The sequence below is a fragment of the Meleagris gallopavo genome, chromosome 9 (genome assembly GCF_000146605.3).
Source record: "Meleagris gallopavo isolate NT-WF06-2002-E0010 breed Aviagen turkey brand Nicholas breeding stock chromosome 9, Turkey_5.1, whole genome shotgun sequence".
NCBI lineage: Eukaryota > Metazoa > Chordata > Aves > Galliformes > Phasianidae > Meleagris > Meleagris gallopavo.
The window spans coordinates 1,724,910-1,752,275 of NC_015019.2; the positions used below are offsets into that span (position 1 = coordinate 1,724,910).

The window sequence follows — 27,366 nt, forward strand, 5'->3', positions numbered from 1 at the left end:
ATTGGCGGAGAGGCGCGCGGCACCGGTTTGAAAGCGGGCCGTTGGGGCGCCGCCATTTGCGATCCGGCGGGGCGGCACTGAGGACTGCGGGCCGTTCTGCGCTGCTACGGGGTCTGACCAGAGCCTCGCGGGCTCCTTCCGCGCCTCTCAGCCTCTCCGAGCCGGCCCGGAATGGTGCGGGAGGAGGAGAAGGGGATCCCTGTGCGCGTGGCGCTGCGCTGCCGCCCGCTGGTGCCGAAGGAGACGAGCGAGGGCTGCCAGACGTGCCTGAGCTTCGTGCCCGGGGAGCCGCAGGTGATCGTGGGGAGCGACAAGGCCTTCACTTACGACTACGTGTTCGACCCGACGGTTGAGCAGGAGGAGGTCTTCAACACCGCCGTCGCTCCGCTCGTACGGGACATCTTCAAAGGTCTGGCTCTTCCCCTCAGCTCACACTGATTTAGAAGGGAGGGCAGCGATGGCAAAGTGATTTCTCGGGACTCCCAAGAGAAGGGGGGTGTCGCCGTATGTTGGTACGGACTGATACCTTTTTACAGTGGCCACGTGCATTCCCTTGTAGAACTAATAAGGTACGTGGAGTAACTGCAGTGTTGGTGTAGGAGGTTATTCCAAAACGCTGAGGAACTTCTTGGTCCGTCAAGGACCGTGCGCTGTTGAAAGTTAAACTCGTAAGGAAAAGATGAGCTGGTTACCAACTTGCTTTATTTCAGTGTTCACGGGGTGGTGTCTGTGGCAAGTTGATGTTGTGTGCTGTTCATTTTGTATTTTGGTTGCGATAGTACCATGTTTTGTGTTAAATGTATTTGTTTGTTATTGTTAAATGTGTAATTGTCACTCTTCCTTCTATTGGGATCAACCTTACATTTCTATACTTAACAATGGCTGCTATTAAGGAAAGTAATAGCACTCTCATTAGTGGGCATGAATATCGTAATGGAAGTAATCTAATGAGCAGGGTGTCGTTTTGGGGTGAAAGGGTTTTCTAAGGGTTGGCTGGGCAGAGATGGGAGAGCTCCAACTCCCACCAGGCATAGTGAGAACTATTTGAAGCCAGCATCAAAATCCAAGGAGGATTACCAAGGGGGTTAAAAGGGTAAATCACCCATTGGTAAGGTATAATGCAGGGTACCACAGCTTTGTGAGAGCCCTTATCCCAGTGTTAGGAGCTGGAAAAGGCTATAATGAGTATCTCTGCAACTCTACAAATAGTAGAAAATGCCACAACAAACGCAGTCCAAGAGGAGGCATCCTCTTTGTCCAAAGTAGTACTCCAAAACAGGATGGCACTGGATCTATTAACAGCTAAAGAAGGAGGAGCGTGCACAATAATAAATCAGTTGCTGTGCTTACCTAAATAAGGATTTGAGAACAGACTTAAGGAAAATCTGGGAGCAATCAAAAGTCCTGCATAGGACAAGTATCAATTACACGACTGGGAAACAGATCCATGGGCTCGCTTACCAGCTGGTTACTGAATCTAGGGTGGTTAAGGTGGCTCTTCTTGGCATGCATCATACTGGTACTATTGGTGGGCCTTGCCTGTGTGTAATGAGGTGTTCTATGTGCCTATGCTGCAATATTAGAAGGAAGTATGAGGTATGGAAGAGACATGAGTTAAGGCAAAAGGTGGAAAGTGAGGTTTATTTCACACACTGAGAAGGAGTAATGTAGCAGGTGGAAATCCTGCTGGACTAAAGAAAAGGGGGGAATTGAAAGGTGAGAAGGGCCCCACAATTGGAAGTAAAAAGGTAAGAAGGCTTCACAGTGACTGAGAACAAGGAGGGTGAAGGGGAATAGTTATAGATGGTTTATAGAAGCAGGAACGTAGAGCTTGTTAGGAAATAAGAGATGGCAGACACTGAGACTGGGATAGTGAGGGGGATGAAGGCCATGAAGATAAGGGTTTGAGAACAGTCTGAGGGCATTTGGCAGTAGGTGATCAGATGTCCACAGGGCAAGAAGAAACTGGTTTGGGGGGACGCCCCCCTGAAAGGTCAGAAGCCTTCACAAGGAAAACAACAAATCTTCAGCACACAACCTGCTGCACACAGCAGGAGGGGAGGGTCTGCATGCTAACGAACTCTCAGGGGTGTAATGAATATGGATCCAAATTCTGGGAAAGCTATTGATTATGTTTTAGTTCAGCCTATATTTGTAGCATGATTTTTCCAGACAGTGTGCAAGTTAGGCAGATCTATGCCCCCCCTGCACAGCACTGGATAAACCGTACCTGCTTTGTAATCTTACTTGGGCTACAGAGTTTGATTCCACACGTCACTCATTCTGGCTCTATTGAAGCAACAGAGCAAGTTTATTTTTAAAGAACTGACATACTGATTATTTAAAATACTTTTCATTCAGTCTACTTCTTAATGTTGTTAAAGTTGTTTGATAAAATTGTTCTTTCCTATGAGAGTGGTGAGGTGCTGGAACAGCTGCCCAGAGAGGCTGTGGATCCCCGTCCATCCCTGGAGGTGTTCAAGGCCAGGTTGGATGGGGCCCTGGGCAGCCTGGGCTGCTATGATATGTGGAGGTTGGTGACACTGCGCGTGGCAGAGGGGTTGCAGATTTGTGACCCTTGAGGTCCCTCCCAACCTGGGCCATTCTGTGATTCTGTAAGTATCATCTGTGCATAAAAGTTGTATAAACCAACAGTGGGTTGCTTTTCCTGGAGTGCTGCTTTTCTTGTTGAAGTTTCTTCTGGCTTCTTCTCCAGCATCTGATCTGGACGTCCTTTGTTCCCTCAGGGTACAATGCCACAGTCCTGGCCTATGGACAGACGGGATCTGGAAAAACGTACTCTATGGGAGGTAGTTACACTGCCAGTCAGGAGCATGATCCCAGCATGGGGGTCATCCCTCGTGTAATCAAGCTGCTGTTTAAGGAGAAAGAGCAGAGGCAGGATTGGGAATTTGTCCTCAAAGTCTCCTATTTGGAGGTAAATGTTTTGATCATCAAACTGTTATAAATGTATGAACTGCAGATAAGGAGATTTTTAACAAGGCCAGGCCTACGTCAGACTGCATAAGATCTTGTCTGAGTGCTCGATATCTTGCTCTAAAAGTAAGATGAGTGCACTATCACGTGAACTTAGCCCTGATTTCAATGCAGGTGTACATCATTCTTCATGCAAATTGCTTTCTCAAAAAGCTGCTAATTCTCAACTGCTGTTCTGATGCTTTCAGATCTACAATGAAGATATTCTAGACCTACTGTGTTCATCGAGAGAACGGTCTTCTCAAATCAGTATTCGGGAGGATCCGAAGGAAGGCATAAAGGTCTGCTGGGCTGTCAGAAGCAGTTTGGGGGCTGTGTCACTGCAGACAAATGTTCCAGTGAAACCACTGTCGGTCTGCTTGAGCACTACTTTATATTAGTGCATAGGAAATCGCTGCAGCTTCTCCTTCCAATTGAACTCTTGATGGTCCTTATGTGTACTTAAAAGATAACACCAGTAGGGTTACATTTGGGTGTAGAAATGTGATGGGTGAGAGGTAAAGGACTTAAACCCCCGATACAAACTTTCTCTGGGGGGTCCATACCAAACCTCTGTCTTGAACTGAGACTGTGATGCTTGTGAATGCGCACGTACACTGAAGATAATTTTTGTGATGCAGAAAGGTAGTGGTGAAGAGGAAGGAGAAGATAAATGATGCTTTCTTTCTGGATGCAGATTGTAGGATTAACAGAAAGAAATGTCGCCTGTGCACGAGATACTGTATCCTGTCTAGAGCAAGGGAACAATTCCAGAACTGTGGCCTCCACGGCAATGAACTCCCAGTCCTCACGGTCCCATGCAATCTTCACCATTTGCATTGATCAGAAAAAGAAAAATGACAAGTAAGTCATCCCGCAGCTGCCAGGAGCCGTACTTATTAAAATTGCATTCTCTTGGTCTTCTCCTCTCTTGGTAGCTCAGCTGAGCTATTCTTGAGGCAGTTCTTTTCTTTAAACTGCCTCTGATAACAGGTACATTTCTAAGCCCTGTAGCTCAAGTGTAGTAACTGCTGGACTGCTTCTTTCCCAACTTTACGTTTACTTCAGCAAGTAAGAGTCTGTCTCTGCCATAGGAACAGCAGTTTTCACTCCAAGCTACACCTGGTTGATCTTGCTGGATCTGAGAGGCAAAAGAAGACCAAAGCTGAAGGAGACCGGCTGAAAGAAGGTCTGTAGGAAAATGAAATAGCTTGGCTGCTAAAATTCAACTTCATAAATGAGTTCTTGTCAGGGAAAGAAGATACTTCTTGAATATTTTTAATGCATGCACTTTTTGAGTAAACCTTCCTATGCTTTGTAAGAAAGGCAGGAACTGAGTGGTTTGTAGCTACTAAGGTGGCTCTACTCATCATCATTTGTTTGTGCACAGGTATCAACATTAACAGAGGTCTCCTCTGCCTGGGGAATGTAATTAGTGCTCTTGGTGAAGAAAATAAAAAGGGTGGTTTTGTCCCCTACAGAGACTCAAAGTTAACAAGATTACTGCAAGGTAAGAGACAGATAATGACAAAGCTTAAATCTACAGATGCAATTTAAATAACAAAGTACCAAAAGAAATAATTCACTAATTATTTTGGCTTTTTCTCAGAGCATTGATCATGTCCTGTTTTCCTTCTCAGATTCTCTGGGTGGTAACAGCCACACTCTCATGATTGCCTGTGTAAGCCCAGCAGATTCCAATCTAGAAGAAACTCTAAATACCCTGCGCTACGCTGACAGGGCAAGAAAAATAAAAAACAAACCAATCATCAACGTCGATCCCCAGGCAGCTGAGCTGCATCATCTAAAGCAGCAGGTATTGGTTGCTTTCTTCATGTGGCAAGAATAGATCTATCCTTTTGGTAATCAGCTCAGTAAGTAGCAGGCACAGAGATGGGACACCTGCACAAAGTATGGAAGATATTCAGTATGTTTCTCCATCTCTTGAGATGGCTGTGTAAGTGCTGTAGGGAGAGTATGTGAAAGCTGCTCCTAATTCTGCAGCAACTGTTCCATGTGATAGAAAAGCAGCAACAGTGATTGACGTTTTGCTTGCCTGCCCATTAGCCTAGAATCTCTCATGTAATGGAGCAACAGCATTGGTTCAGCAAAGTGTGAGACCTTCCCTTTGGTTCACTGGGGTCTGACACCGAGCTCAGGGCAGCCTGCAGGTGACTCAGCATGCTGTGACCTGGGCACTCCTGGTAGGTGAGCCTGGTAGGTGAGGGAAGAAGATTATTTCACATACTGGAGAGACGTGCTCCCTTCCCTCGGGAAGCAGTGAAAGCACAGTTGTGGAGCACGTGGTCAGAGGCTCTTAGTTATATTCCTTCAGCTGTCTAGCTACTATAAGAGACTTGAAAGCACTGTTTGTTTGTGTTTCCAGGTACAACAGCTACAGGTATTATTGCTGCAGGCCCATGGAGGGACTCTCCCAGTGTCTATCAAGTAAGCTTTGTAGATAAATTCTCAGTGTAAACGATGGCCAAAATCAGTTGTGAGGAACTAGGCACTGTACTCCTGTATGCCTTTCTCAGGCCCGTCCATTCTTCCTCCTCCTTTCAACACTAAAAATTAGGGATCTCCATCTCCACTGTTTGTAAAAGCACAAAGCAAAAGGAGGAGTTTGGACTGTGTGGGTGTTTTCTCCTGAATATATTTTAAAATCCAAATGCAGTTTATAGACTTAGCATTGGTTAAGCAGCATTACTGTGTTAAAAGGATGTTTTCTTTTTTTGCAAGTGTCTGCTTTCAGTACCGTGAATTCCTCAGAGACTTTGAATTCAGATTAGTCTTTCTCCAATTTTTCTATTCATCTGCTATAACCTGTATTTGCTGTAAGTTATTTAAGAAACTTGGAGGCAGTTCCAGTGCTATTACAAAACCTCCAGTGAAGTCATGCTCACAAACAAAATGGTTCCTTGATATTTCAGTAGCATGGAGCCTTCAGAGAACCTGCAGTCTCTGATGGAGAAGAACCAGTCGCTAAAGGAAGAGAATGAAAAGCTGAGCAGAGGGCTGAGTGAAGCTGCTGGTCAGACAGCACAGATGCTGGAAAGGATCATCCTGGTAAGGCTCAGTTTCCTGAGAAGAGCCTTAATCTGTGTGATTTTTCCCTTTAGCTGAAGATTGATCAATAACTCCTGCACTAATGACATGTTAGCAGTCTCTTTAGAGTTCCACACGTTCATCTCAGATTTCTAGCTATTGGGTAGTCAGAGCCAAAAGTCTTCTGGATTCTGTCGAGGCCTGAAGATCTGGAGCCTACAGGAGATGAAGGAAACTGGATTCTTCCAGCTCTCCTGTTGCTTTAATGTTTTAAAGATGCTTTTGAACTCCCGCTCTCTCCTGTTTTTCCTTCCTCTTTGTTAATTCGTTGCTGTGTATAAACCTGCAATAAATAAATAAATATTGGATCTAAACAAGGTAATCAAAGTAATTGTGGAAAACATTTCAGTGTCTTGATTTGCCACAGACTGGCAGTTTTGTCTTTTGCTACAAATTGATTGGCTTCTTTCTTTTACATTCCTACAATTCACTGTAATTCTGTTTTCTCGTAGACAGAACAAGAAAATGAGAAGATGAATGCCAAACTAGAGCAACTTCAGCAGCATGCTGTGTAAGTCTGTTACCACAGCCTGCTTGTGCTGAGGAAATGTCTTACAGCATTAAATATCCTTGTTGGGGTAAACAGAATGCCATCAATTTGTTGATCCAGAACTCATTTGTTTGTTCTATGGGAAAATTTGTCACTTACTGGTGTGTGTGACACAAACCTGCCAAGTAAAACTTGTGGGCTTATTCCTGTGTCTGCTTCGCAGATGCAAGCTTGACCTCCAGAAGCTGGTGGAGACTGTGGAAGATGAGGAACTGAAAGAAAACGTGGAGGTGATCCGTAATCTGCAGCAAGTGTTGGCTCAGTTCCAGGTAAGACCAAATTCAAGGAGACAAGTGGGTTTTGTTAGTGAAGCTGCCTGACAAACCCAATTCCCACCTGGTCAACCTGCTGCAGCAGAAACCTCCCTTAAGGAGCCATGAATTAAAGCTGTTCAGTGACTCTAGATGTCCACTTCCAAACAAGCTGCCATTCTGTGCTTTTAATGCAACAGAAGGGCCACTTGTGCTCAAGTGCCTGCATGTACTGGCAGAACGGAAGGGAGGTAAGGGGAGGTAAGAGCCTCCATTAAAGAATCTAATGACTGGGAGAGCAGTGTGGATTTCCAATCCAAAATCTGAAAGCTGAATTAAAAATCTGGTGGCTTCATGGGCAGCCCCAATTGCAGAAACCTGGAATTGTTTTACAGAAGTTGCCAGATCTTTGTCTAATTGAGAACTTCTTTGTACTACCTTACTAGCTATTTTCCCTCCTCCCTCCTGCCCCACGTTCCTTGCTCTTGTGTCTGGGGAACACAGGCAGAATGCCTTGTCAGGAGGGGGAGGCTGCTCACTGTGCAGAAGAAGGAAGTCAATGGCATCCTCTTCCCAGAGATGGCTTTCTGGGCAGAGGAGGGTAACTGGCTTTGTTGTTATAGACCAAAAGGCTGCTATTAACTTCATCTTAATTTTCCACCTTCACTTTTTTTTTCTCCCTTTTTCCTTATATAGAGTGAAAGTGCTGCCTCAGTGGAAGCTGCTACGGAGATGACAAACTCTGAACAGGATGCTACAGGAGTAAGTGAGGGGAGTCCTGAGTCTGTAGCACAGTCTTACCAGTGGCATATCTTTGCTCTATTGCTCTCCTCTAATCTGTCTTTTTGCTACTTCTCTGATTCGAGTAACTGTGAATAATGTGTCACTTTTGTGTACTGCTTTTCTTCATCCTTATACACTCAGTTCAAGTTCAGTAACCTGTTCTCATAAATAAATACTTTTTTTCTTAAAAATGAATTTGTTCTGTAGAAACTAATTGTTGTCAAAGCGCTTTAGGCTGGCCATTCCAACTCATTGCTGTGTCTTCTCCAGGAAGGAGAAACAGGCCAGGTTACCAAGAGGTCCTCGGATGACTTTACCACACAGCATGCCCTCCGCCAGGCACAGATGTCTAAAGAGTTAGTTGAACTGAATAAAGCCCTGGCTCTGAAAGAGGCACTTGCAAAAAAAATGACACAGAATGAGAGTCATTTGGAGCCCATTCAGTACCAGGTAAATTCTTTCACAAGTAGCTCCTTTAAGGGTGTGTAAGTTTTGTTTTTGTTATTAATGTATCCATTGTACACTGGAGATCTACCCTTTCATGAACATTTCTTGAGTCTCTTTCCTTCAGTTTTGGCCATTGCCTTCTTGGGCAGGGGGGGATGTTGACTATAGGTCAGTAGAGAATAGAGAGAAGCCATGTCTGATTATCTAGAAGCAGCACAGCAGAAGGTGGTCTTTTCCCTGAAATAGATTATTAGCCACTGGATGTTTAATGTGAAGTAGGTTCCTTTTTTTTTTTTCTTCTTCAAGATTGACTTGACCATACTAAGCCAACATGCAATACTTATTAAACATCATAACGCAGCTAGCTGGTCTGGCTTTCCTCGTCACAAGCTGTGATGGGATCTCCCTTCTCTGAAACTGTTCATTTTTAACTTTTAGTTGATGTTACAGTGGCTTTGTGCACTGACTGCAGTTTCAGATGTGCTGGTTTTAGAAAATGTCCTACAGTCTGTTTGGAAGAAACGTGGTTCCCAGGGTGTCCTGTCTTAAGGCTTTGTCTCTAGGAGGGGGGTTTTTAGGTTGTTATTGGGAGGCTTACTGCTTCTGTCTTTGCAGACTAACATCAAGGATCTGGAATTAGAAGTCAGCAATTTGCAAAAAGAAAAGGAGGAGCTGATCCTTGCCCTGAACATGGTAAAGAAGGATGTCAACCAAGCCAAGTATGTGTGACTACACAAGCTGCATGCCTTACAGCGCTGAAATTTGTGTTAATGCATCTGAGAAAATACATTGTCTTAGCCTTACTTTAGCCACATGGCAAAGCTCTTATTTTGATGTAAGCACTGGATTAAGTGCACCTCTCATCCATGGTAGTGTGACATGCTAGTGAGTGACTGTAAACACTGCAAGCATCTTTGGTGTAGGGTATGTTTGGAGGCTCTGGGAGGAAGAAATCTGTTTGCCAGAATATTTTTGAGAATACTTGTTTAAGAGTAATGGTAATCAGAGGTCTGTTATTGAAATGTGGCTTCTCTACAGGCTGAGTGAACGGCGTCGGAAAAGACTTCAGGAATTGGAAGGGCAAATTAATGAGCTAAAGAAAAAGCTGAATGAACAAGCAAGGCTCCTAAAGCTGAAAGAATCAACAGAATGCACAGTCTCCAAATTGAACCAGGAGATCAGGGTAACTAACCCTAGCAGTTCTCAGCCCCAGTTTAGATAAAGTGGCTTCCAAACAGAAGACGCTGATGTTCTCAGTCTAATAAAGCAGAAAATAAAGCCAGTCTTTTGGCAAAGTTCTTCTGGCTACGTGATCTCTGCTCGTGCAATGCAATAGGGAGGTGACTGTGAGATGGAGGAATGGAAGAAGCCAGAAGTGTCTTCTAGCTATTCTGATAGTTTGCTGGCTTAGTCAAGTTTGATTTCCATGTCTACATCATGCATGCTTTTTTTTTTTTTTCCCCTTATGGCTTGAAAATGAATTCCTGGGGTTTAGCACTTTGAAAGCGTCCTTAGGCATGTCCTCCAAGAGAGCAGCATATTATAATGCTTTCTGCCCACCCCCACTCCTGGTAATCGTGTCTATCAAGCCACAGCATGGGAATGTGGGTTGAAACTACCCAGGGTTGAAATATTGGACAATTCTTCCAGCCCTCTGTATTTTGTAGGAAATGAAAAACCAAAGGGTGCAGCTGATGCGCCAGATGAAAGAGGATGCGGAGAAATTTAGACAGTGGAAACAACAGAAGGACAAGGAAGTGACCCAGCTGAAAGAACGGGTGAGCAAACAGCAAGCTTCCAAACTGTACCTCTTCAGAGTGAAACAAATCATGAATGCCTTTGCTGTAAGGCTTTACTGAATTTACAGGCATCTGGAAAAACATCTGGAGAATGCTTTGAAGATAACAAAACAGTTTATATGGTTGCCAACTTTTACCAGTTGTAAAAGGACTCTCATGCTTATGTCTGGAGAACTTAAAGCTATCAACAGCTATCGTTCAGCTCTGTCTAAAGCAAAAGACAAATATAAATATTTTTAAGTGTTTAAAGTCATAAGGTTTGGCTGCAAAATAGGAGTATTCAACCTTCCAAAGGAATATTCAGTCTGCAGTGAATAGTGAGTCAGTTAAATCCATCTGGCTTGTACTATTCAAGTCTAATAAAGAGCATACATATGTACCATTTGATTTCTGGTCTCATAGGAGATCTTAATACAAAAAGTTTACCCCCCAGTGCTTAGGGATGCTACATTCTAAGCTTTGATTTGCAGTCTCTTACAACCTTCAGGCTCCTAAACCTTTTTGCTGGGAAGTGTGGAGCCCTTCTACTCCAAGCCTAACAGCCAACTGTTAACAACAGTGCGTGACTTTAAGCTTGTAATGATCAATGAAATCACTGTCATGAAGCACTTCTCTTTGTTGTTCTCTATCAAAAAGTGTAAAATTGGCCACTGCTATTAAGATGACACACAACTTCCTGCATCTTGGATGTATTTCTTTGCAGGATCGCAAAAGGCAATATGAGCTACTGAAGCTTGAGCGAGACTTTCAGAAGCAGGCCAGCGTTCTTCGGCGCAAAACAGAAGAGGTGAGGAGCCATTACCTGCCAGAAACTGCTGACTGGTTCCAAATGTCTGCACGGTGTGTTGTGATGGGATGTGCAGAAACGTCCAAACAGCAGTTTGGTGGTATGTAAGTAGGGAGAAAGAGGGGCAGCCCGTAGGGAAAATGCTGTGCTTCTGTCCTGTAGCCTGAGGGATTCTGATTAAGTCCAGTCCTTAAAGGATAGATTATCCCCTGCTGAGCATCAGGTTGCTGAGGAGAACTTGTTGCAGACCCCCAAGCTGGAAAGTGTACGGTGAGCTTTGATGGATGCACTGGATTGCAGTTCAAAATTCCTTCACAATGCCTGAATAGAAGACATGAATCGCGAAGCCATTTTTTGGTTCTTTTCTTCTACCTTCTTGCATAGAAGCAAGCTGTCTTTAAAGCAAGACTTGTAGCAAATGAAAATATGTCAAGGACTCTGCAGTCTGTGCTTAGATCTGAAGTTGTTTCGGTTTTATTATCCTACTTTCTCACTGTGTCACTGAGCCTGGCTTGCACTGTGAATACCTCACGTTTTCAGCCATTAGATGTTAAATAACAAACCAGTGTAAATTCTTTTGCAGGCTGCAGCTGCTAACAAACGCCTGAAGGATGCTCTGCAGAAGCAACGGGAGGCTGCAGATAAACGGAAGGAGAGTCAGAATAGAGGAATGGAAGGAGTTGCTGCACGAGTGAAGGTGTGTAACAACAGGTTGTGCATCCCAAGGGATAACAGCAAACCTTGTTCTGCCACGTTATGAAGTGCTGCTGGGGTTGATGAGTGGTTATTGATGTAGTTATTGATTCCTGTTAATTGGAGGTAATTCAGAGGATTAGCTGTGAAGACATTTCAGATAAGGAACCAGTCCTGAAGCTGAGACTGCCATCAACCACTGTACTGTTCTTCCTCCAGAGCTGGCTGGCAAATGAAATAGAGGTACTGGTTAGTACTGAAGAGGCTCGCAGGCACCTTGCAGACCTTCTGGAGGACAGAAAGATCTTGGCACAGGAGCTCCTTCAGCTTAAAGAGAAAAAAGAGTCTGGGGAAAACCCACCCTCGAAGCTCCGGGTAAGAAAAGGAAATGCCACATTGCCTGTCCCACACCAGTGGCTGATTAGCAAGTGCCACAGCTTACTGCTACTTGAGCATTATTCCAGGAAAAGGTTAATGTTCTTATTTAATGCCACAGACTCTCTTGAGTTGGATGGGATCCTTAAGGGTTGTCTAGTCCAACTCCCCTGCCACGCACAGGGGTATCTACTGCTAGATAAGGTTGCTCAGAGCCCAGTCCAGTCTGACCTTAAATGTCCTTTTATGTGGTGGAAAACATGTACTTAACCTGCTACGTAATGCAGTGAATCTGAAGGGTAGGAGCTGGTCACAGCCCTTACCAGAGATTTTGCTGGTGCAAAAGAATAGTGAGATTTAAACTTTGAAGAAATACTTGGAGGCTTTTGCAATAATATCTCTACTTTTTGCTGAAATGCAAAAAGTAAATAAATGAAAGCTCAGCCTTGCATGCATTACTAAAACTACTGCTCTCTTCTGTCTTGCTGCAATTCTCTAGAGGCGAACCTACTCCATCGTAGATTTGCAGGCATCAGAGATGGACCTTTCTTTATCAAAGCAGATAGAAAGCCTGGAGACTGAGATGGAGCTCAGGTAAGGTAGTATTATAAAGCTGATTTCCACAGCCTAAGGCTCCTTTTTTCTGCTTTATGTCTACAACTGTTCTGTGAAACAGAAGAGGAATTAAATATTTTCCTTGTCAGTGTTTGAAATTATTGAAACAGAAAGAACCTGTAGTTTTCCTGGTTTAATTTTTTTCTAAAATGCAGCTATTTGAGGACACTGCTCAGTCACTGACATCTTGCCCCTCGCTGTTTGCAAGCATTTTTGGCTGCTGCAAAAGAATCCCTGTTGTAGTGCATAGCAGCTGTAGTCTGCATTTGTACATAGCAAAAACATTAACTTCATCTAATTTGTCTAAAATTTTGCTAAGTTTTTAACCTGTGTTCTCACCTGTGTTGTGACCACAAATATATGTGCTCTTCCAAAGGAGTGCCCAAATAGCAGACCTGCAGCAGAAACTCTTAGATGCAGACAGTGGAGACCGTGTGAAACAACGCTGGGACAATATTGCAACCATCCTAGAGGCTAAATGTGCTTTGAAGTATCTCGTTGGGGAGGTAAACTGAATCTTCCTATTTTAGAGCTTTTATTTTTAGTGGTGAAATCTACTTATCTAGAAATGAAAAGAAGTGAATAATAGATAGTAATCTGAATGGAGTAAAGGGCAGTGTTATCTGAGACCAGGCTGGAAGCAGTACAGTGAATGTTGGGGTGGTAGACCCTTAAACAAGACTGGAAGTAGAAGACAGTAAGAATTGGACAGTAAATCAGGGGAAAAAAAATCAACTGAGTGACAGAAACAAAATGCAGTTCCTGAAGCTAAAGGAAGAGAATGAAGGTAGTTATATTGGAGAGCATTTGTTTTTGGGGTTCTTTCTCCCCTTAAATACTGAGCAGGACAGGATTAGAACTGGCTAATAATATTTCCTGTTACCTTTTCTTCACTTCCATAGATGCTCACTCAGGATGTCTCATCTACTCCCTTTGTTGCTCAAGGGGCTGCTCTACTACTTAGAATGGCTGGCTGTTAAGCAGAAATGCTTCACATTCAGACTGCATTATTTCTGTCCCAAGTACACTATGAAATGTGTGGAACCAAGCAACCACCTTTGTCTTTCAGCTGGTTTCCTCCAAAGTCCAGGAAAGCAAACTGAAGAGCAACCTCCAGCAGAGTAAGGCCAGCCATGCAGACGTACAGAAGATGCTGATTGAAGAGCAAAACCATGCAAGAGAAATGGAGGCTGAATTTCAAAATCAGCTTCTGCAGCAGGAACAACAACACCAGGAAAAGGTAAAGCACACATCAGAAGTCTTGGGAGCCCCTGTGTTTAGGAACTCTGATTCCCAGATCTACTTATAAAGGTAGTCAGGAATGCTGAAGCTGATCTATTGCTATATGATAATATTTGTTAGGCTCTTGCAGGTAAGGTAACAAAAGCCCAAGAAATCTTCTGTCTCTTGCAAGTTATTGAATAAAATAACTTTTCAGTGCTCTAAGTGAGGATGTTGCACTTGAGCACATAACTTACAAAGCAGATCAGGTCAGAACAATACTGGAAGTAGCAAGAGCTTCTTTCTCAAATTGTTCAGGCCTTTACTGGCTGAGATGCCAGGTGTCACTTTAGGAATTCACACCTGTTTTGTCTTTGGTATGTATTTGCTTGTAGGTTCTGTACCTGGTCAGCAAATTTCAGCAAAAAGAAGCAGCAGAGAAAAGAATGCAAGATTCCCTAAGTGAGCAGGAGAAACAGATGCAGGAGAGACTCAAGTTTCAGGTAGTCTTTGTTATGTTTATTTTTTTCCCCAAGGGTCACCTGTTAATTGGAATAGTATCCTTAGAGTGAGGAACATGCAGAGGGATTTGCTGAGGGTGTTTGCATTTATAGCTAAGATCAATGCTGTTATTATTATTTTAATGTAAAAAGAGACATAAGAGGAATGATGCAGGCTTACTGGAGCTTGAATAGCAACTGTTCTTCAAGATCAGCAGTGTCTGACCAGTTCATGCAAGCATCTGTGCTCAGAGCACCTTTTGTTAGGATAGTCAAAATGCTATTACAAATTCTTTGCTGAGCTGACATCTCCACTGTGATAGCTGAAGCAGAGCAGCTTTTACTTGATCGTATGTGCGTGGTACAAACTGCACCTTGTCGTCTTGCTTCCTGCAGAAGGGCATACTTGGTGATGCACTGAACTAAAACTAGTCCTTGGTGCACCCCCTTTGTCATTGAGCCTTGGAAACAGAGGAAACTTTAGATCCTCAGTGGGCACTGTAAGAGAATTGACTTCTTTCTATTGTGTTGATAATGTTATGCATAAAATGAGACAGAGGCACTAATGATTTTCCTGACCTAGAATGCGGAGCTGATATCCTGTTGTAGAGTATATGGGAAACTGACACTGCAAGAAAGTTTGAAACACAAAAACTTTTCCCAAACTCCTACTTGTGTGTGTCATCCCTGTGTAGACCTGCTGACTTCATCTTGTCTTGCAAACAGGAGGAAGAGCTGGAGAAGATGAGGGAGATTTGTGAGAAGAACCAAGAACTTCTTCAGGAAAATGATATTCTTAAACAGGTAGAGATCTGTACAGATGTAAGTGATGTAAGGGCATCTTGGCAGTTGGGTTAATATATTTTACAAATTTTTGTCCTTCACAGAAACTGCTGCTTGTCCAAGTTGCCAGTGGACAGAAGCTCCATCGCATTCAGCAAGTGTCACCTGAGTCCCCAGACTCTCCTTTCGATTACATTCCACCCAAAGTAAAGTTGCTGCATAACAATTTTCTCATATTGTCCAAAACTGCATGTTGCTTAGTAATCCAGCTGGTTTCTCTGTAGCACCCTGTTGAATCCTGGAGTGAGGCATCTGTTGTAGCAAACGTAATCATGGCCCTGCAAAAGATCCAAATCTTAGTGCTGAGAAAATTAAATGATACAAAGCTATTTTGCCAAGACTATGACACAAATCAGTTAATTTTTCTGATGATTTGTCATCTGCATTTTTACAGACTCTCTAGCAGTTTAAGCTGACTGATTGAATTTTGAATCCTCACCACTATGATCATTGGTCTCTAACCCTGTAACTCCATCAGCTGTCTGAGAGGAATGAGGATGAATGAGGATGTGGAGTGGGACTTAATTGTAAAACCTTAAAAGGTGTGAAACCCCTCTTGTGTGTTCTGAGACTTCAACCCGTGTGATTTCTGTGTGCAGCCAAAGGCTCGCCGGCAAACGGTGGCAAAACCATGTGCACCAATCCCAGAAATGAACGTGGAAGAGCTGTTTTCTGACTCAGGAGAGTCTGGAGAGGAGGAGGAGGAGGATGCAGAATGGGTTCCAGTAAAAGCAGTCAAAGGAACAAAGAGGAGTGTATCAGGGGTGAGGTCACTTTTGTCACTTGATTATCTATGAGGGACTTGCATCCCTGAGCATCTAGTAGGCGTACAGCAAAGCAGTGAGATTGTAGTGTCTGCTCTGCTGGGCATCTGAGCTGTGCAGTCTGCTATTGCTTCTTGTACCCAAGCTAGCAAAGAAATGTTCCTCAAATATGCCATGAAATAACTAAATTGTGTCACTTCCATTTAGAGAGAGGGCCCAGGGTATGGTGGTGGTGGTGGTTTGCCTCTTAGTGTTTTTGTGTTAGCTTGTTCAACTGGAACTGACTTCCTTTGGGGTTACTTGAAGTCAAGTTCTTCAGAACCAAAGATTTATTTTCCATACTGAAGGTGAAGAGGACATTATTTTTCCCAAGGTGTCAGACTAGCAATGAAAGAATGAAAGGTATGTGATAGTTTGGGGTTACTGTCCTTCAAATGACTCCAGGTGTGGACAGCTGTAGCAATCTAGATACAGCCTATAAAGCACTGAAGCCTTTTCTCTACAAAACTCTTTTTTTACTCAGTGCTTCTGCAAGGGCCGATGTGGGAACAGGCAGTGTGGCTGCAGGAAGCAGAAGGTGGGCTGCACTGCGGGCTGCAGCTGCGACTCAACCAAGTGCAGAAACAGAGACCCTGACTTTCAGGTGAGAACTGCCTGTGCCCAACACTACTCAGTGTATTAAAGCAAGGTTGGATGGATAGACTAGCAGTTTCTGTACCAGCCCACATGCACGGTTCCTCAACTTTTCCGAGGCTTTTGTAAATGTTACTGTAATTTATGGCTTTATCCATGGTACAGTTCAGAGTCTTCCACTGCAATACAGAAATTCTCACACCACAGTACAGAAATCTGGGCAGTGTCCAAAGCCACTTATATCCACCCAGTGCTGTCAGCCACAAATCTGAGAACAATTTGTCTTTTTTTTTCTTTAATCCCTCTCAGTAAATGAAACTTATATCTTGCACTTCAGGTTGTACTGCAGCTTAACCCTTCTAAGTGCACATGTACTCATTCAGTGCTTTATTCAAGGAAGGAGTAGAAGGGATAATGAAGGCTTTTAGCAATGACTGTGGCATCAGGATGGTCTGTGAACAACTGATGTTTGTGAGAACTGCTAGAAATATCTGCCTTACTCCTGGATCTTAAAGATTGAAGCAGAGACCTCCATAGTAACTCCTTAATTACTGTTTCATGAAACCAGTTGGCTGATGGAGGCATCTGCATTCCGTAATACGAACGACTTGGGAACTGGAGAACAGATGGCTTAGGGAGCTGTAGTATTTCCTCAGCTGTTGGTGGGGGAGGGAGGCTGGGTAGTGAAGAAATGTTCAAAAGAGCACTGCCCCTCAGGATGCCACGGTGTGTGAGGACCAAACAAAGGACTCAGATGGTTCCTTCAAACTGGAAGACCTCCCTGACATGACTGCAGGAGGGACCTTCTTTCAGCCCGTGTATATCCCTCCAACTGTGAAGGTACTGGCTAAGGTTTTTTATAATTATTTTCTTTTAAACAAATGAAAGAGCATCAAAACACTGTAGTGTGCACACATTCAGAAATGTCTGTTAGATTTAGTGATAATCTGAATGGGGAAGAAGGGGGAAAGGGGTTGGACACAGAAGTTGATGTGTGTTAGAATACTGAACAGACTACAGCTGTCAAGCCAGCTTGTATTTCATTTTTAAGTCTGCTGAATTGTTAAGTTTTTGTATGAAAGCTGCCACTCAAGCTTGCCATGAAAGGAGCCAGAGCCAAGATGCTGAACTCACCTATACAGACTGATGTTGTCATGCTGTCCTTTCCAGCAGTAAGAGGCTGGGAATCGAGGAATGAGGACAAAGTCCTATTTGTGTCCAAATGTAACTCCTCTTAAGTTGGTATGTGCTCTGCCTTGGCAGCTGTAGTTTTGCCTCAGATAAACTGCATTATTTACTTATGTGTATTTTCTGTACTTTATTCTTCAGAGTTTTGACCTTGGAAAATAAATTAGGCAACTTCTGATGCAGATCAGGCAACTTTATGTGCTGCCCCCAAACTCCAGTGCAAGCAGGCTGGCTTCCTCAGGGCTGTGACAAACTCCACAATTGTCTTCTTTGCTTTCCTGATAGGTCTTGAAAGATATCACAGACCAAGATGTGCTCATGAAGAAGCCCAGCACCGCTGCTTCCCTGCTGGTGAGGGATGAGGAGTCCCAGGAGAACCAGCTTCCATTTGTAAAGAAAAAGAAGAGAATGCTGAGTAGCAATACCAGCTTCTTCTCAGGTTGTACCCCAATCAAAGAGGAGATGAACTGATGAGCCACGACTTTTTTTTTTAAAGGAAAAAATGAAGGTGTTGGAAACTCCTGCTGTGGAATAGTCCTGTGGACTGTCCTGCCTGACAGCTGGCATCAGCAAGGGAGTCAAACACTAATTCCTACTAGAACTAGATTGCGTCCAATTGTATGTAAATAACTTGTGTGGGACTCGAGTAGATGTCTTTTACCAGGAGCAGGGTGAGAAACCTTCCTCTTCAAGAATTCTGGAGCGAGTGCAGGCGATTTGTCCAGGTTGCTCATTACAGCTGCCTTCCTCATGCTGAGCTGTGAACATGTTGGGTACAGATTAATCCGTGATCTTGAAAGAACTTTGATGTGCACTGGAAATCTGGGCATTGCCTTCCAATACAATTTGAGGAACTGTTCCGAGCTGCCGTGTGAGATCAAATGGTGCTTGAGGGGGAGGAGGCACTGTCAGTAGTCTTAAAGTAGCTAGCAGATGAGAAATGCCAGTGTTCCTGTACCTGCTGGGGCACTGGCCTATCCTTGTTCAATTAAAATAGAAATTTGCTAGCCGTATGTGAACTTAGTACTGGTTTTTAACTTCTTGTTGTAGCTTTAATAAAGGAAATAATAATAAGGTCTTAATTTCACAATGCTTCCTGTGTGGTTCTTTGTAGCATCTCGTTAGAATTGGTCTCGGAATGGTCTGGCAGTAGTAAGGCAGCTGTAGGTCTGTAATCCTGCTTTCCTTTCCTACAGCACCAAGAGAAGTGAGAGCATCTGAGAACTCTGGTAATGGGAGAGGGTTCCTGTTTGTAGCAACAGCACAAGCTGTAGTCCATCTGATGGGGTCAGGTTTATTGTCTCTGGCTGTGTGGCTCCTGGGTTGGTGCAAGCTGAGTGTGGTTCTTAGCACAGGGGCTGTTCAAACTTGTCTTCATAAACATCAAAGGGTGAGAGGCCAGTTTGTTCTGTGTGAAATTGGGGCTGTGCCTCTCCCTTTGCTCTCCATCACCTCACAAACCTTCCCCTCTGCTGGGGAAGGAGATGTAGGGTGAGTCAGGCCTGGTTCGTGGCTGCAAAACGAAGATGGCACAAAGGAAAAAATCTCCATGCAGGTAAAACAGCTGGGGCTTCATGCCTGGGGCTGCAGGGAGCCTGTCCTACCTGCTGTGCTGGGTGTGCCATGCGGTGCATGGGATATATATACATCTATATATGTATGTATACATACATAGGGGGGTGGGAGGGTGAACAAGAGACCCACACAATGGAGGGGGAGACTGATGTTTATAGGAAGTATGGCATGATAATACATTTACTACCTGTCATATCATATGCTGTACATTCTCATATAGCAAAGATTGGGCACCTGAGTGTCTGTAGGCATACAAACAAGGCAGAGTTTGTGAGACTGTTTCTGTCCATTACATAGTAGCTATATTTTATTACATGTATTGTGTGACTATGTGAAATTCCATGTAGATACATAAATACATGCATACATTACACAAAATGAAGTGTGGGTGGGGAGTGAGTCTAAGAGGTCTATAAAAACAAGCTTTGTGTGAGAGATGCTTGACATATATTTAGATAATACAGTTTTATGTGTATATATATCACACCACATGCAACACTGTGAGTACAAATTAGTAAACAGTTTCTGTACAGCTAATGCATTATCTATTATACTTTCTATTGTAGGCATGAAAAATGGCATCTGAGATGGCAGAGCATAGAAATGTAGTCGTGCATTTATGCAGAAAGTGAGAGGGCATTCACACACACACACAGTATATGCATACATGTATATACATACATGTGGATGTATCACACAATTCTATGACATAATACAGAGTGTAGCACAGTCTGTAATTATAACCATTGCAATCAAGCATCATGTGGAGCCACCTATTACTATTTTATACTTACATAAATAAGAAAGGCTGTCTGAGCCTGGCTGCATGGCATCTCCATGGCTGTTGCTCTATAAAAGGTGACTGCAGGGGGGGGACAGGTAAAGCCATGTGTGTATACTTGCAAATAAACATTCTGCTTACATTGAAAAGTAGGTGTACGTGAGCACATATGCCCTTATTTACATATAAACTTACATTTTTTCTTATACAGAGTGAGTATATGTCAGAATGTGGCTGTGCAAGTATGTGGAGTAGATCTGCATGATGTCCTGTTACAGCCTGGGTGTTATGCAGCTCTACAGAGTACCTGAGATGGCACAGAGCTGCAGCAGGTGGGTATAACAGAAGTGAAACACAAATGTGTGTGTGAGAGAGCCCTGTACCCACACTGATAATATACAAGTTGCTTTAGAACATGCTCATGTGGCTGAATAAAGCCTTCATGTGCCTCTGAGGGGTGGAAAAATGGGGTGAAAATAGACCACACTTGTATTGCTGAGACCATTTTGTTCCTTTGGTCTTTAAACATAGAGAAACAAGTTGAACTTGTTCTTCTGTTTATTACAGCATTCCTGGGACCTTAAGATACAATAGAAGCATCTTCCAGCACATAAAGCCCCACATCAGACACCTGAAGGGCAGAACCACCTGCTTTGCCATGAGGACAGAAATGGTTTCCTCAATGCACACGTAAAATACAAGCTTGAGGAAGTGCCCACTGCTATAGAGCTCTTTGGAAATATGCAGAACAAGGGAGCTGGGAGCTGTTACCTCTTCCCTACCTGTTCCTGTCTATATTTCTCCTGTTAAAGAGAGCACCAGAACAGCACATGGAGAATAACGTATACAACCTCTGCAATCTAGAAGCTTTAAATGCATGTGGGGGTGGGGAAAAAAGTAGCCAAGATACTTCCCTTATCCAAGACTTCATTTTTTTATTATTTGATATGAAATTAATTAGCTGTTGTATTCTACACCACCCTGTTCTCTAAAAGTTGTGGGTTTTTTGGCACAGAACAGCACTATGAGCATCCAGCTCACCAGGCTGCAGGGAGATGGATTCTTCTCTGTGTGAAATAAGGCAACAGAAGAGATGTGAGGGCTGTACTCCAGTGACAGTCACCACTGCTGTGAAGTCCAAAAGCCATCAAAGACCAGACGAAAATGCAAATTGCTTTGTAGTTTTTCCACAGTTCAACCATCTCTTTCTCACTGTATACCCAACTGCATACTAACAGAGTCCTGACATGCTATTGAGTAGCTTAAAAAGAACACCTGGGGGAAAACACCCTTTCAGACTCAATATGAATCACTGAAGAACAGGAGGGATGGGGCAGCTTCCTCACAAATTATCGTAATCATCATCGTCCTCGTGCTTCCTTTTCAAGGGATTCGATTCATTTGCTGCATTCTGTGATGATACCATATTTGTAGTAATAAGAATGTTCTTTGGTCCAATTAATGAAGGATTAATTAGCACATTCTGAACTGTTGGAGTAGTCGGTGTGGCTGTAAAGATGAAAGAAAGAAGTCAGTAACTGAACATGTGGAAAAATGATTTTCGTACACTGAACCCCCAATCTCCACTGTGAAGCTGTCAGGGAGAGAGCAGAACAGTGAGGGAATGCAGAAGGGACAGTGAAGGGGGAAGGGAAACCTGTGCAACAGTGCGTGCTCTGATTGACATCCCTGTGCTACAGATGGGAACTAGAAGTAGGAGTTACCAGAATGACTGAAGAGACGAATGCTTGTCTCACATGAGGAGATGCAGGAGATTTATAATACCTAACACTGGAAGTGAAATAACTTCCCCCACTATTACTATAAATTCTTTTCTGCTAAAAAGAACACTGGGAAGTTGTGCAGAACTGAGAAATCATTGCTTGGTAGTTTGTCTCTTACCTGTCTTGACTGCTGCCTGAGAAGAGGGGATCTGCACAGTGAACCTCTGCCCAGTGAGCGACACCGGAGTGCCCACTTTTGTTGAAACAGACACTGTTTGTGCTGAAGGTGTTCCTAAATCCAAAACAATTCACTCAGAATACACAGGAACACACTGATACGCACTGTGATGTAGACTTACCAAAAGTTACAACAGTAGTTTTAAAATAAACTTACTTGTTTTTTTGATGCTGCCGGTTCAGGTGCCAAATGCTAAGTTCGTGTGGCACCCACCATTACCAGCTCCCTAAGCACACTTTAAAAACACTTCTCAAGACTTTTTCCTTCACCAAATCACCATGGGAAACCCCCACCGAGCTGCTGCTTACCTAAGGTGGGTGTGCTGGGCCTGCTGCTCACAGCTCCGACGCTCAGGCGAGGGACTGTGATCCTTCCTGCAGAGGAGGCCACCTGAAAAGAGAGAACGCTCAGTTTAACATCGCATTCGGAATTAACAGCTCTTCACATGAAAGTGGGAAGTGGTTCCTCCCACAAGGCCACAGACAGCAATAGTTTGTTAGACTGCAATCTGTGTTCCAGTACTGAAGTTCTCAGACTGTTTGTGGTGTGAATCCATGACCTGGAGAGCTTGTGGACAAAGACCTGCACAGAGCTGATCTGCCAGCAGCACGCAGGTCGGTCAAGTTAGCTTTTACAGGGGAGAATAACTACAACACTGATCCACAATGGCCCTTCTGCTCCTCATCTAGCACCAGGTCACATCCCTGTTGATACCAGCAATCTAACCTTAAGCCCAGTGTTTACAGTTCTTTCTTTAAAACACAGGAAAAAAGCCATGAACAGAGGCATTCAATACTATTCAGTAAGCAAAGTGAATCTTCTCCCTCTAAAACAGATTAAAAACTAAAACACCTTTTAGTATCTGTACCACCAAACACCTTACCTTATTTTTGCCTTTTCCAAGCGGATTGATAAGGCTCGTAAATTTTGCTGTAAGACTAAGAAGACTCATAGATGCTCTTTTTATACTATTTGTATTGGAAGTTAATCAGCAGTTAGCATACCTAGAAATCCTTAGAGACAATAACCACTTACTTTCAGTGTGCACAGGTCGGTATTCATAGAATCATACCATATACCAGCCTGAGTTGGAAGGGGTCTTAAAGATCAGGCTGCCCAGAGCCCCTCGGGCACCTCCAGGGATGGGCACCCCCAGCTCTGGGCAGCAGTGCAGGTCACCGCCCTCTGGGTAAGTCATTTTTCCCCTCACGTACTATATAAATCTCTCCCCTTTTAATTTAAAGCCATTCCCCTCTTGTCCTGTCACCATCAGACTGTGTGAAAGTCACCCTCCTTCTGTTTATCAGCTCCCTTTAGGCAGCAGAAGGGCACAGCGATGCCTCCCTAGGGCTCTCCCTCCCCCAGGCCAAACACACCCAACTCTCAGCCTGTGTCCAGGGGAGAGGAGGCGCAGCCATCACACCCCCCTTCAGCAGCACTCCCTGCAAACGCAGCGTGCTCTCCGTGCAGCCAGCCCTGCCCAGCCCCTCACCTTCTTCTGCAGGGACTTCAGGCGGTAGTTGGGCGCTGTCAGGCAGTATCTGTCAGGGGGCAGCCTGGGCCCGGAGTAAGGTTTGATCAGCGGCAGCGGCGTCTGGTTCTTCTGCCTGGCGATGTCCAACAGGAACTGAACGCAGACCGTTACGCGCCCGCCCGCCCCGCCGCCCCCGGCCGTAACTCACATCGCGGGGCGGTGGGGACGTGAAGGACTGGTCGGTGCGGCACTGGATCGCCAACCTCACGTCGTCCGCGTCCACGCTGGACTTCTTGGCGTGGCTGGAGTAAATCTTCGCGTCCTCCAGGATCGTGGTCACGTACCCTGCGGAAAGAGGCGCTGGGCTCAAACCCTCCCCGCCCGGCCGGGCCCGGCCGCCCCGCAGCGCCGCCCCGCTCACTGTAGGCGAACTCCAGCATCTGGTTGATGACGCGCGGCTCGTACTCCGTGATGCCCATATCCTTCAGGATCTGCGCCATCACCTGCGGGGATACGCGCACCGTCAGTTCGGCCCGGCCCGGCCCGATTCGGCCCCGCGGTCCCGCACCGTACCTGCGCATCTTTGGGAGCGCTCTTGGGGGACGCCATCTTGGACGGCTCCATCGCTTCCGCCTCCTCGGGGAGGCCGCTTCCGGTTGCGTCATCAGGGGGCGGGAGCGCCGCTGCGGCGGCCGGAAGCGCGGGAGGCGTTGCCATGGAGACGCGGCCTCGTTGTGGGGAGGGAGGGAGCGCGGCTTGCCGCATCGCAGGGACCGCCGCTTTCCTTCTGTTCAACACACAGTGTAGTGCTGCAGGATCGGTGCTTTTCACATAAATACGTCGGTGGAGAAAAGCAACGGCCACGGCAGCACCCCCTTCGGGGCCGTGCTGAGCACAGAATCATAGAATCACAAGGTTGGAAAGGACCTACAAGATCACCCAGTCCATCCGCCCTCCCACCACCACAAGCACTAAGCCAGATCTCGCAGCTCCTCATCCAGGCGCCTCTTGAACACTGCCAGGGACGGCGACTCCACCACCTCCCTGTGCAGCCATTCCAGTGCCTGACCACTGAGAGAAAAGTTCTTCCTCATGTCTAACCTAAACCTCCTCTGCTACAACTTGTGGCCATTTCCTCGGGTCCTGTTTGTTGCCTGGGAGAAGAGGCCAAACCCCTCCTCATCACAGCCTCCCTTCAGGAAGTTGTAGAGAGCAGTGAGGTCTCCTCTGAGCCTCCTCTTCTCCAGGCTAAACAATTCCAGCTCCCTCAGCCGCTCCTCATAAGCCTTGTGCTCCAGACAGCGACTGATCCCTGCAGCCTGAAGGAGCCCAAGGACGGCCCATCCCACACAGATTCCAACTGAGCCCCACATCTGAATAGAGACAAACAGCCACTGTGACCCCACTGTGATCCCACAGGTCTGCACTGCCATGCACAGCAAAGCCTTCCTCAGGTTCTCATCCCCACAGAGAACATTTCATAGAATCACAGAACCATTAAGGCTGGGAAAAGACCTCTGAGATCACCACGTCCAATTAAGTGCCAATCTGTCCCCATTGTGCCCACCACACCTGGAAGCAGCAAACGCAACCTACACAGAGCTCTCAGCGCAGTCCTGCACACAGCAGTGAAACAACCCCAGCTGTGGGGCTGCAGCAGGAGGGGTTCCCCATCCCGGGGTTGTTGCCTGCATTGCAGAGCATTGCAGAGGGCAGAGGTGGCCCCGCGGGGCTCGAGGCGCTGGGAGCAGCACGTGTTGGTGCTGGACGTGCAGACAGCCAAGTGCTGCTGCTGAGCTCTTTGGCTGGAAGTGCTGCAGTGCTTTGGTCCAAGTCATTTGACTTTCATGAGTCATAGAATATTACACAAAAACATCCTGCAAGGAGGGAACGGAGGATGAATTCCAGAGACTGACCTTAGACAACAAACAAAACCCACTTTTTCCTCTCGTCTTAGCATAGAGGAGGAGGGGAGCTTTTCCTCCGTGAACAGGACACAGGCTGGGGATTAGGGTGAGACTCAGCCTCAGCAGGCCATCTGCCAGCAGCACCTTTTATAAGAGGCAGGGCACTTCATACGGGTTTACTTCAGAGAGCAGCCGGAGGCCCTTTTGGACCCAGAGGCTCCATCCCTCCACTTGGCCTCAGAAGCTTCCCCCCCCGGCTCCTGTCCTCTGGCCATGCTATGAATGTCGGTGTTCAGCTCCCTCCGTGAGCACTCCTCCTGCTGCCTGAATAAAAGAGCAGTTGCTTCTCATCTCTGCCCAGACACTGAGGTTTCTTTCAGAGTTAGAAAGCAGGAAATCAGGTCACAGTGTGGCCAGGCCGAGCACTGCCTCCTCCGATTGCCTCCACTGAACCAGTGACATTCATCAGAGGTGACTCCCCAGGCTGGAAGCTATCTGCTTAGACACTGTGCAGCCCACAGCCCACAGCCCACAGCCCACCCTGGCTCTGCTGTTTAAATTCTGACCAGCACAGCGCAGGTGTTGAGATTTCTAAAGGATTTTTAGAAGTGCTTAAGGTGCAGCAAAAAGTGCAGCCTTCACATGTAGGCAGTGCTTCAATCTCTTGGAAATGACAGCAGAAATCCTGCTAATGTTAAACGCAAGGCTCTGTCAACATAATGCAGTGACTGTGTTCAGCACTGACCTTTCAAGCCCAAATCCCACACTATTTGGCTATGCAAAATGCTGGGTTTTGGACAGTCTTTCAGACACAAGAGCTGTAAAGAGTAAAGCTCCAAGGAAGATGGATGAGGTTTCTTTCATACCAGGCATCCTGCTCACTTCATCCAGGGCTAGGGAGGAATTCCTGAAGAGCGTGGCAGGACTCACCCTGCTGCAAGCTGAGCAGTGAGAGCAGCATCTCGGATGCTGAGCTGAGCGCCATTAACCCACTGCTCCCTAGAGACTTCCCTTGTTTTCTCTGGCACTGATCCCATTTCCCTTCGCCTCCCCTACCCTGGTGCTTCCAGCTCGCAATCTCTGATCTTTTCTGAAGTGGAAAGTAAATCAGAGCTCAATGGCAGGCTGTCTCATTCTGAAGACTGATGTTCAAATAAAGGCTTTTCCATCCTAACTTAATACAGCCACTAGAAATTTATCACCCCATGGCATCTGCTGGGGAAGAGCTCAAGTGGGAAAGGCCCTAAATAAACACAGAATGATGGAAAACTGTGAAACTGGTCCAAACGGGCTTGTTCATTTTCTACTATCAAAGGATAAAACAGTTCTATCTGTGACTGCAGGCACTCTTTGCAGGCTAAGGAGGAAAGCAAAGTGAAGTGATTTAGTGCAGCGCCATTAGCAGCACACAGGGAGGAAAGGATGGATCACTGCACAATGGGCAGCATGGGAGACAGCCACAAAAACTCAGCTCTAGCTGCTGTCCTCAGAAACTGTGCTCACGAATCTGGTCAGCCCTGCCCTCTCCTTATGGGACGGATGTGGGAACGGCCTTCTGGAAGAGTCATCTGCTTGCAAAGCCACAGAGCTCCTGTTCTACCCTTCCCAAGGGCCGAGGTGCAGCCTGTCTTCAACCACCCGCTGCTCAGCACCAGCTCTGGTCCATGCCCTGCCACAGCCCCCGAGGAAGAGGGACTGCAAAGTTCTGAGCTCGTCTGCTGGACAGGACTTACTGCCACAGGATCACCAGAGCACTGCTGGCTGCGTCACGTCATGGAGCCCAGAGCCCAGGTTCTGTGGGTTCTGTGCCCGGCGCCTCTGCAGCCTGAAGGCAGTCACTCTGAGTCCTGAAGGCAGAACAAAAAGCCACACGTTAAGGAACAAACTGAAACCTACGCACCGTTGGTGGCACGAGACAAAACGTAAGCAGTGACAGAAGGGTGAGGGCACAACTCCTTTCCTAACGGCCCTCCGGGACACCTACCTTTACCTTTTCTTCCAGAAAGAGCTGCATAAATTCAGTTCAGTGACACTCAGCATGATACCACGTTCCTTCAGCTTCAATTACACGCTTCAGAAGCGACTGCTCCCAGACAAGGACAAAGCCCACAAGAAACACACAACCACCCTACGG

General features: G+C 45.6%; 2 protein-coding genes across 3 annotated transcripts; one reads left to right on the top strand and one right to left on the bottom strand.

The window, feature by feature from the left end:
- The first annotated feature begins 55 nt into the window (after positions 1–55).
- On the top strand, positions 56–18,620 carry KIF4A (kinesin family member 4A). 2 transcript variants are annotated; one of them, XM_003208277.4, is made up of 29 exons: positions 56–409; positions 2,748–2,938; positions 3,186–3,278; positions 3,674–3,840; positions 4,071–4,165; positions 4,367–4,486; positions 4,617–4,792; positions 5,363–5,424; positions 5,910–6,045; positions 6,537–6,595; positions 6,798–6,903; positions 7,582–7,647; positions 7,939–8,118; positions 8,731–8,834; positions 9,154–9,298; positions 9,783–9,893; positions 10,618–10,701; positions 11,285–11,398; positions 11,614–11,769; positions 12,269–12,363; positions 12,761–12,890; positions 13,454–13,624; positions 14,001–14,108; positions 14,832–14,909; positions 14,993–15,094; positions 15,548–15,712; positions 16,236–16,355; positions 17,063–17,185; positions 17,819–18,620. In XM_003208277.4, exons 1-29 carry the CDS (start codon positions 172–174, stop codon positions 18,002–18,004), a joined length of 3,681 nt encoding a protein of 1,226 aa, XP_003208325.1. In that variant the 5' UTR covers positions 56–171; the 3' UTR covers positions 18,005–18,620. The 2 variants fall into 2 exon arrangements, with proteins under 2 accessions (XP_003208325.1, XP_019473662.1); XM_019618117.2 differs by lacking the exon at positions 56–409 and adding an exon at positions 451–569.
- Positions 18,621–20,429: 1,809 nt separating this feature from the next.
- Positions 20,430–24,006, bottom strand: TAF9B (TATA-box binding protein associated factor 9b). The gene is made up of 7 exons (XM_003208278.3): positions 23,899–24,006; positions 23,747–23,828; positions 23,534–23,670; positions 23,344–23,478; positions 22,160–22,241; positions 21,792–21,905; positions 20,430–21,398 (listed from the first exon to the last, which is right to left on the bottom strand). The coding sequence occupies exons 1-7, from the start codon at positions 23,947–23,949 to the stop codon at positions 21,232–21,234; spliced, it is 768 nt and encodes a 255-aa protein (XP_003208326.1). The 5' UTR covers positions 23,950–24,006; the 3' UTR covers positions 20,430–21,231.
- Positions 24,007–27,366: the final 3,360 nt, after the last annotated feature.

Bases quoted from the DNA above. Each gene is read 5' to 3' on its own strand.
- KIF4A (XM_003208277.4), top strand. From the start codon at position 172: ATGGTGCGGGAGGAGGAGAAGGGGATCCCTGTGCGCGTGGCGCTGCGC. The intron at 410-2,747 runs GTCTGGCTCTTC...TTGTTCCCTCAG, and splicing joins CGTACGGGACATCTTCAAAG to GGTACAATGCCACAGTCCTG. The intron at 11,770-12,268 runs GTAAGAAAAGGA...GCAATTCTCTAG, and splicing joins ACCCACCCTCGAAGCTCCGG to AGGCGAACCTACTCCATCGT.
- TAF9B (XM_003208278.3), bottom strand. From the start codon at position 23,949: ATGGAGCCGTCCAAGATGGCGTCCCCCAAGAGCGCTCCCAAAGATGCG. The intron at 23,671-23,746 runs GTGAGCGGGGCG...CTCTTTCCGCAG, and splicing joins GATGCTGGAGTTCGCCTACA to GGTACGTGACCACGATCCTG. The intron at 23,479-23,533 runs GTGAGTTACGGC...GTCTGCGTTCAG, and splicing joins CGTCCCCACCGCCCCGCGAT to TTCCTGTTGGACATCGCCAG.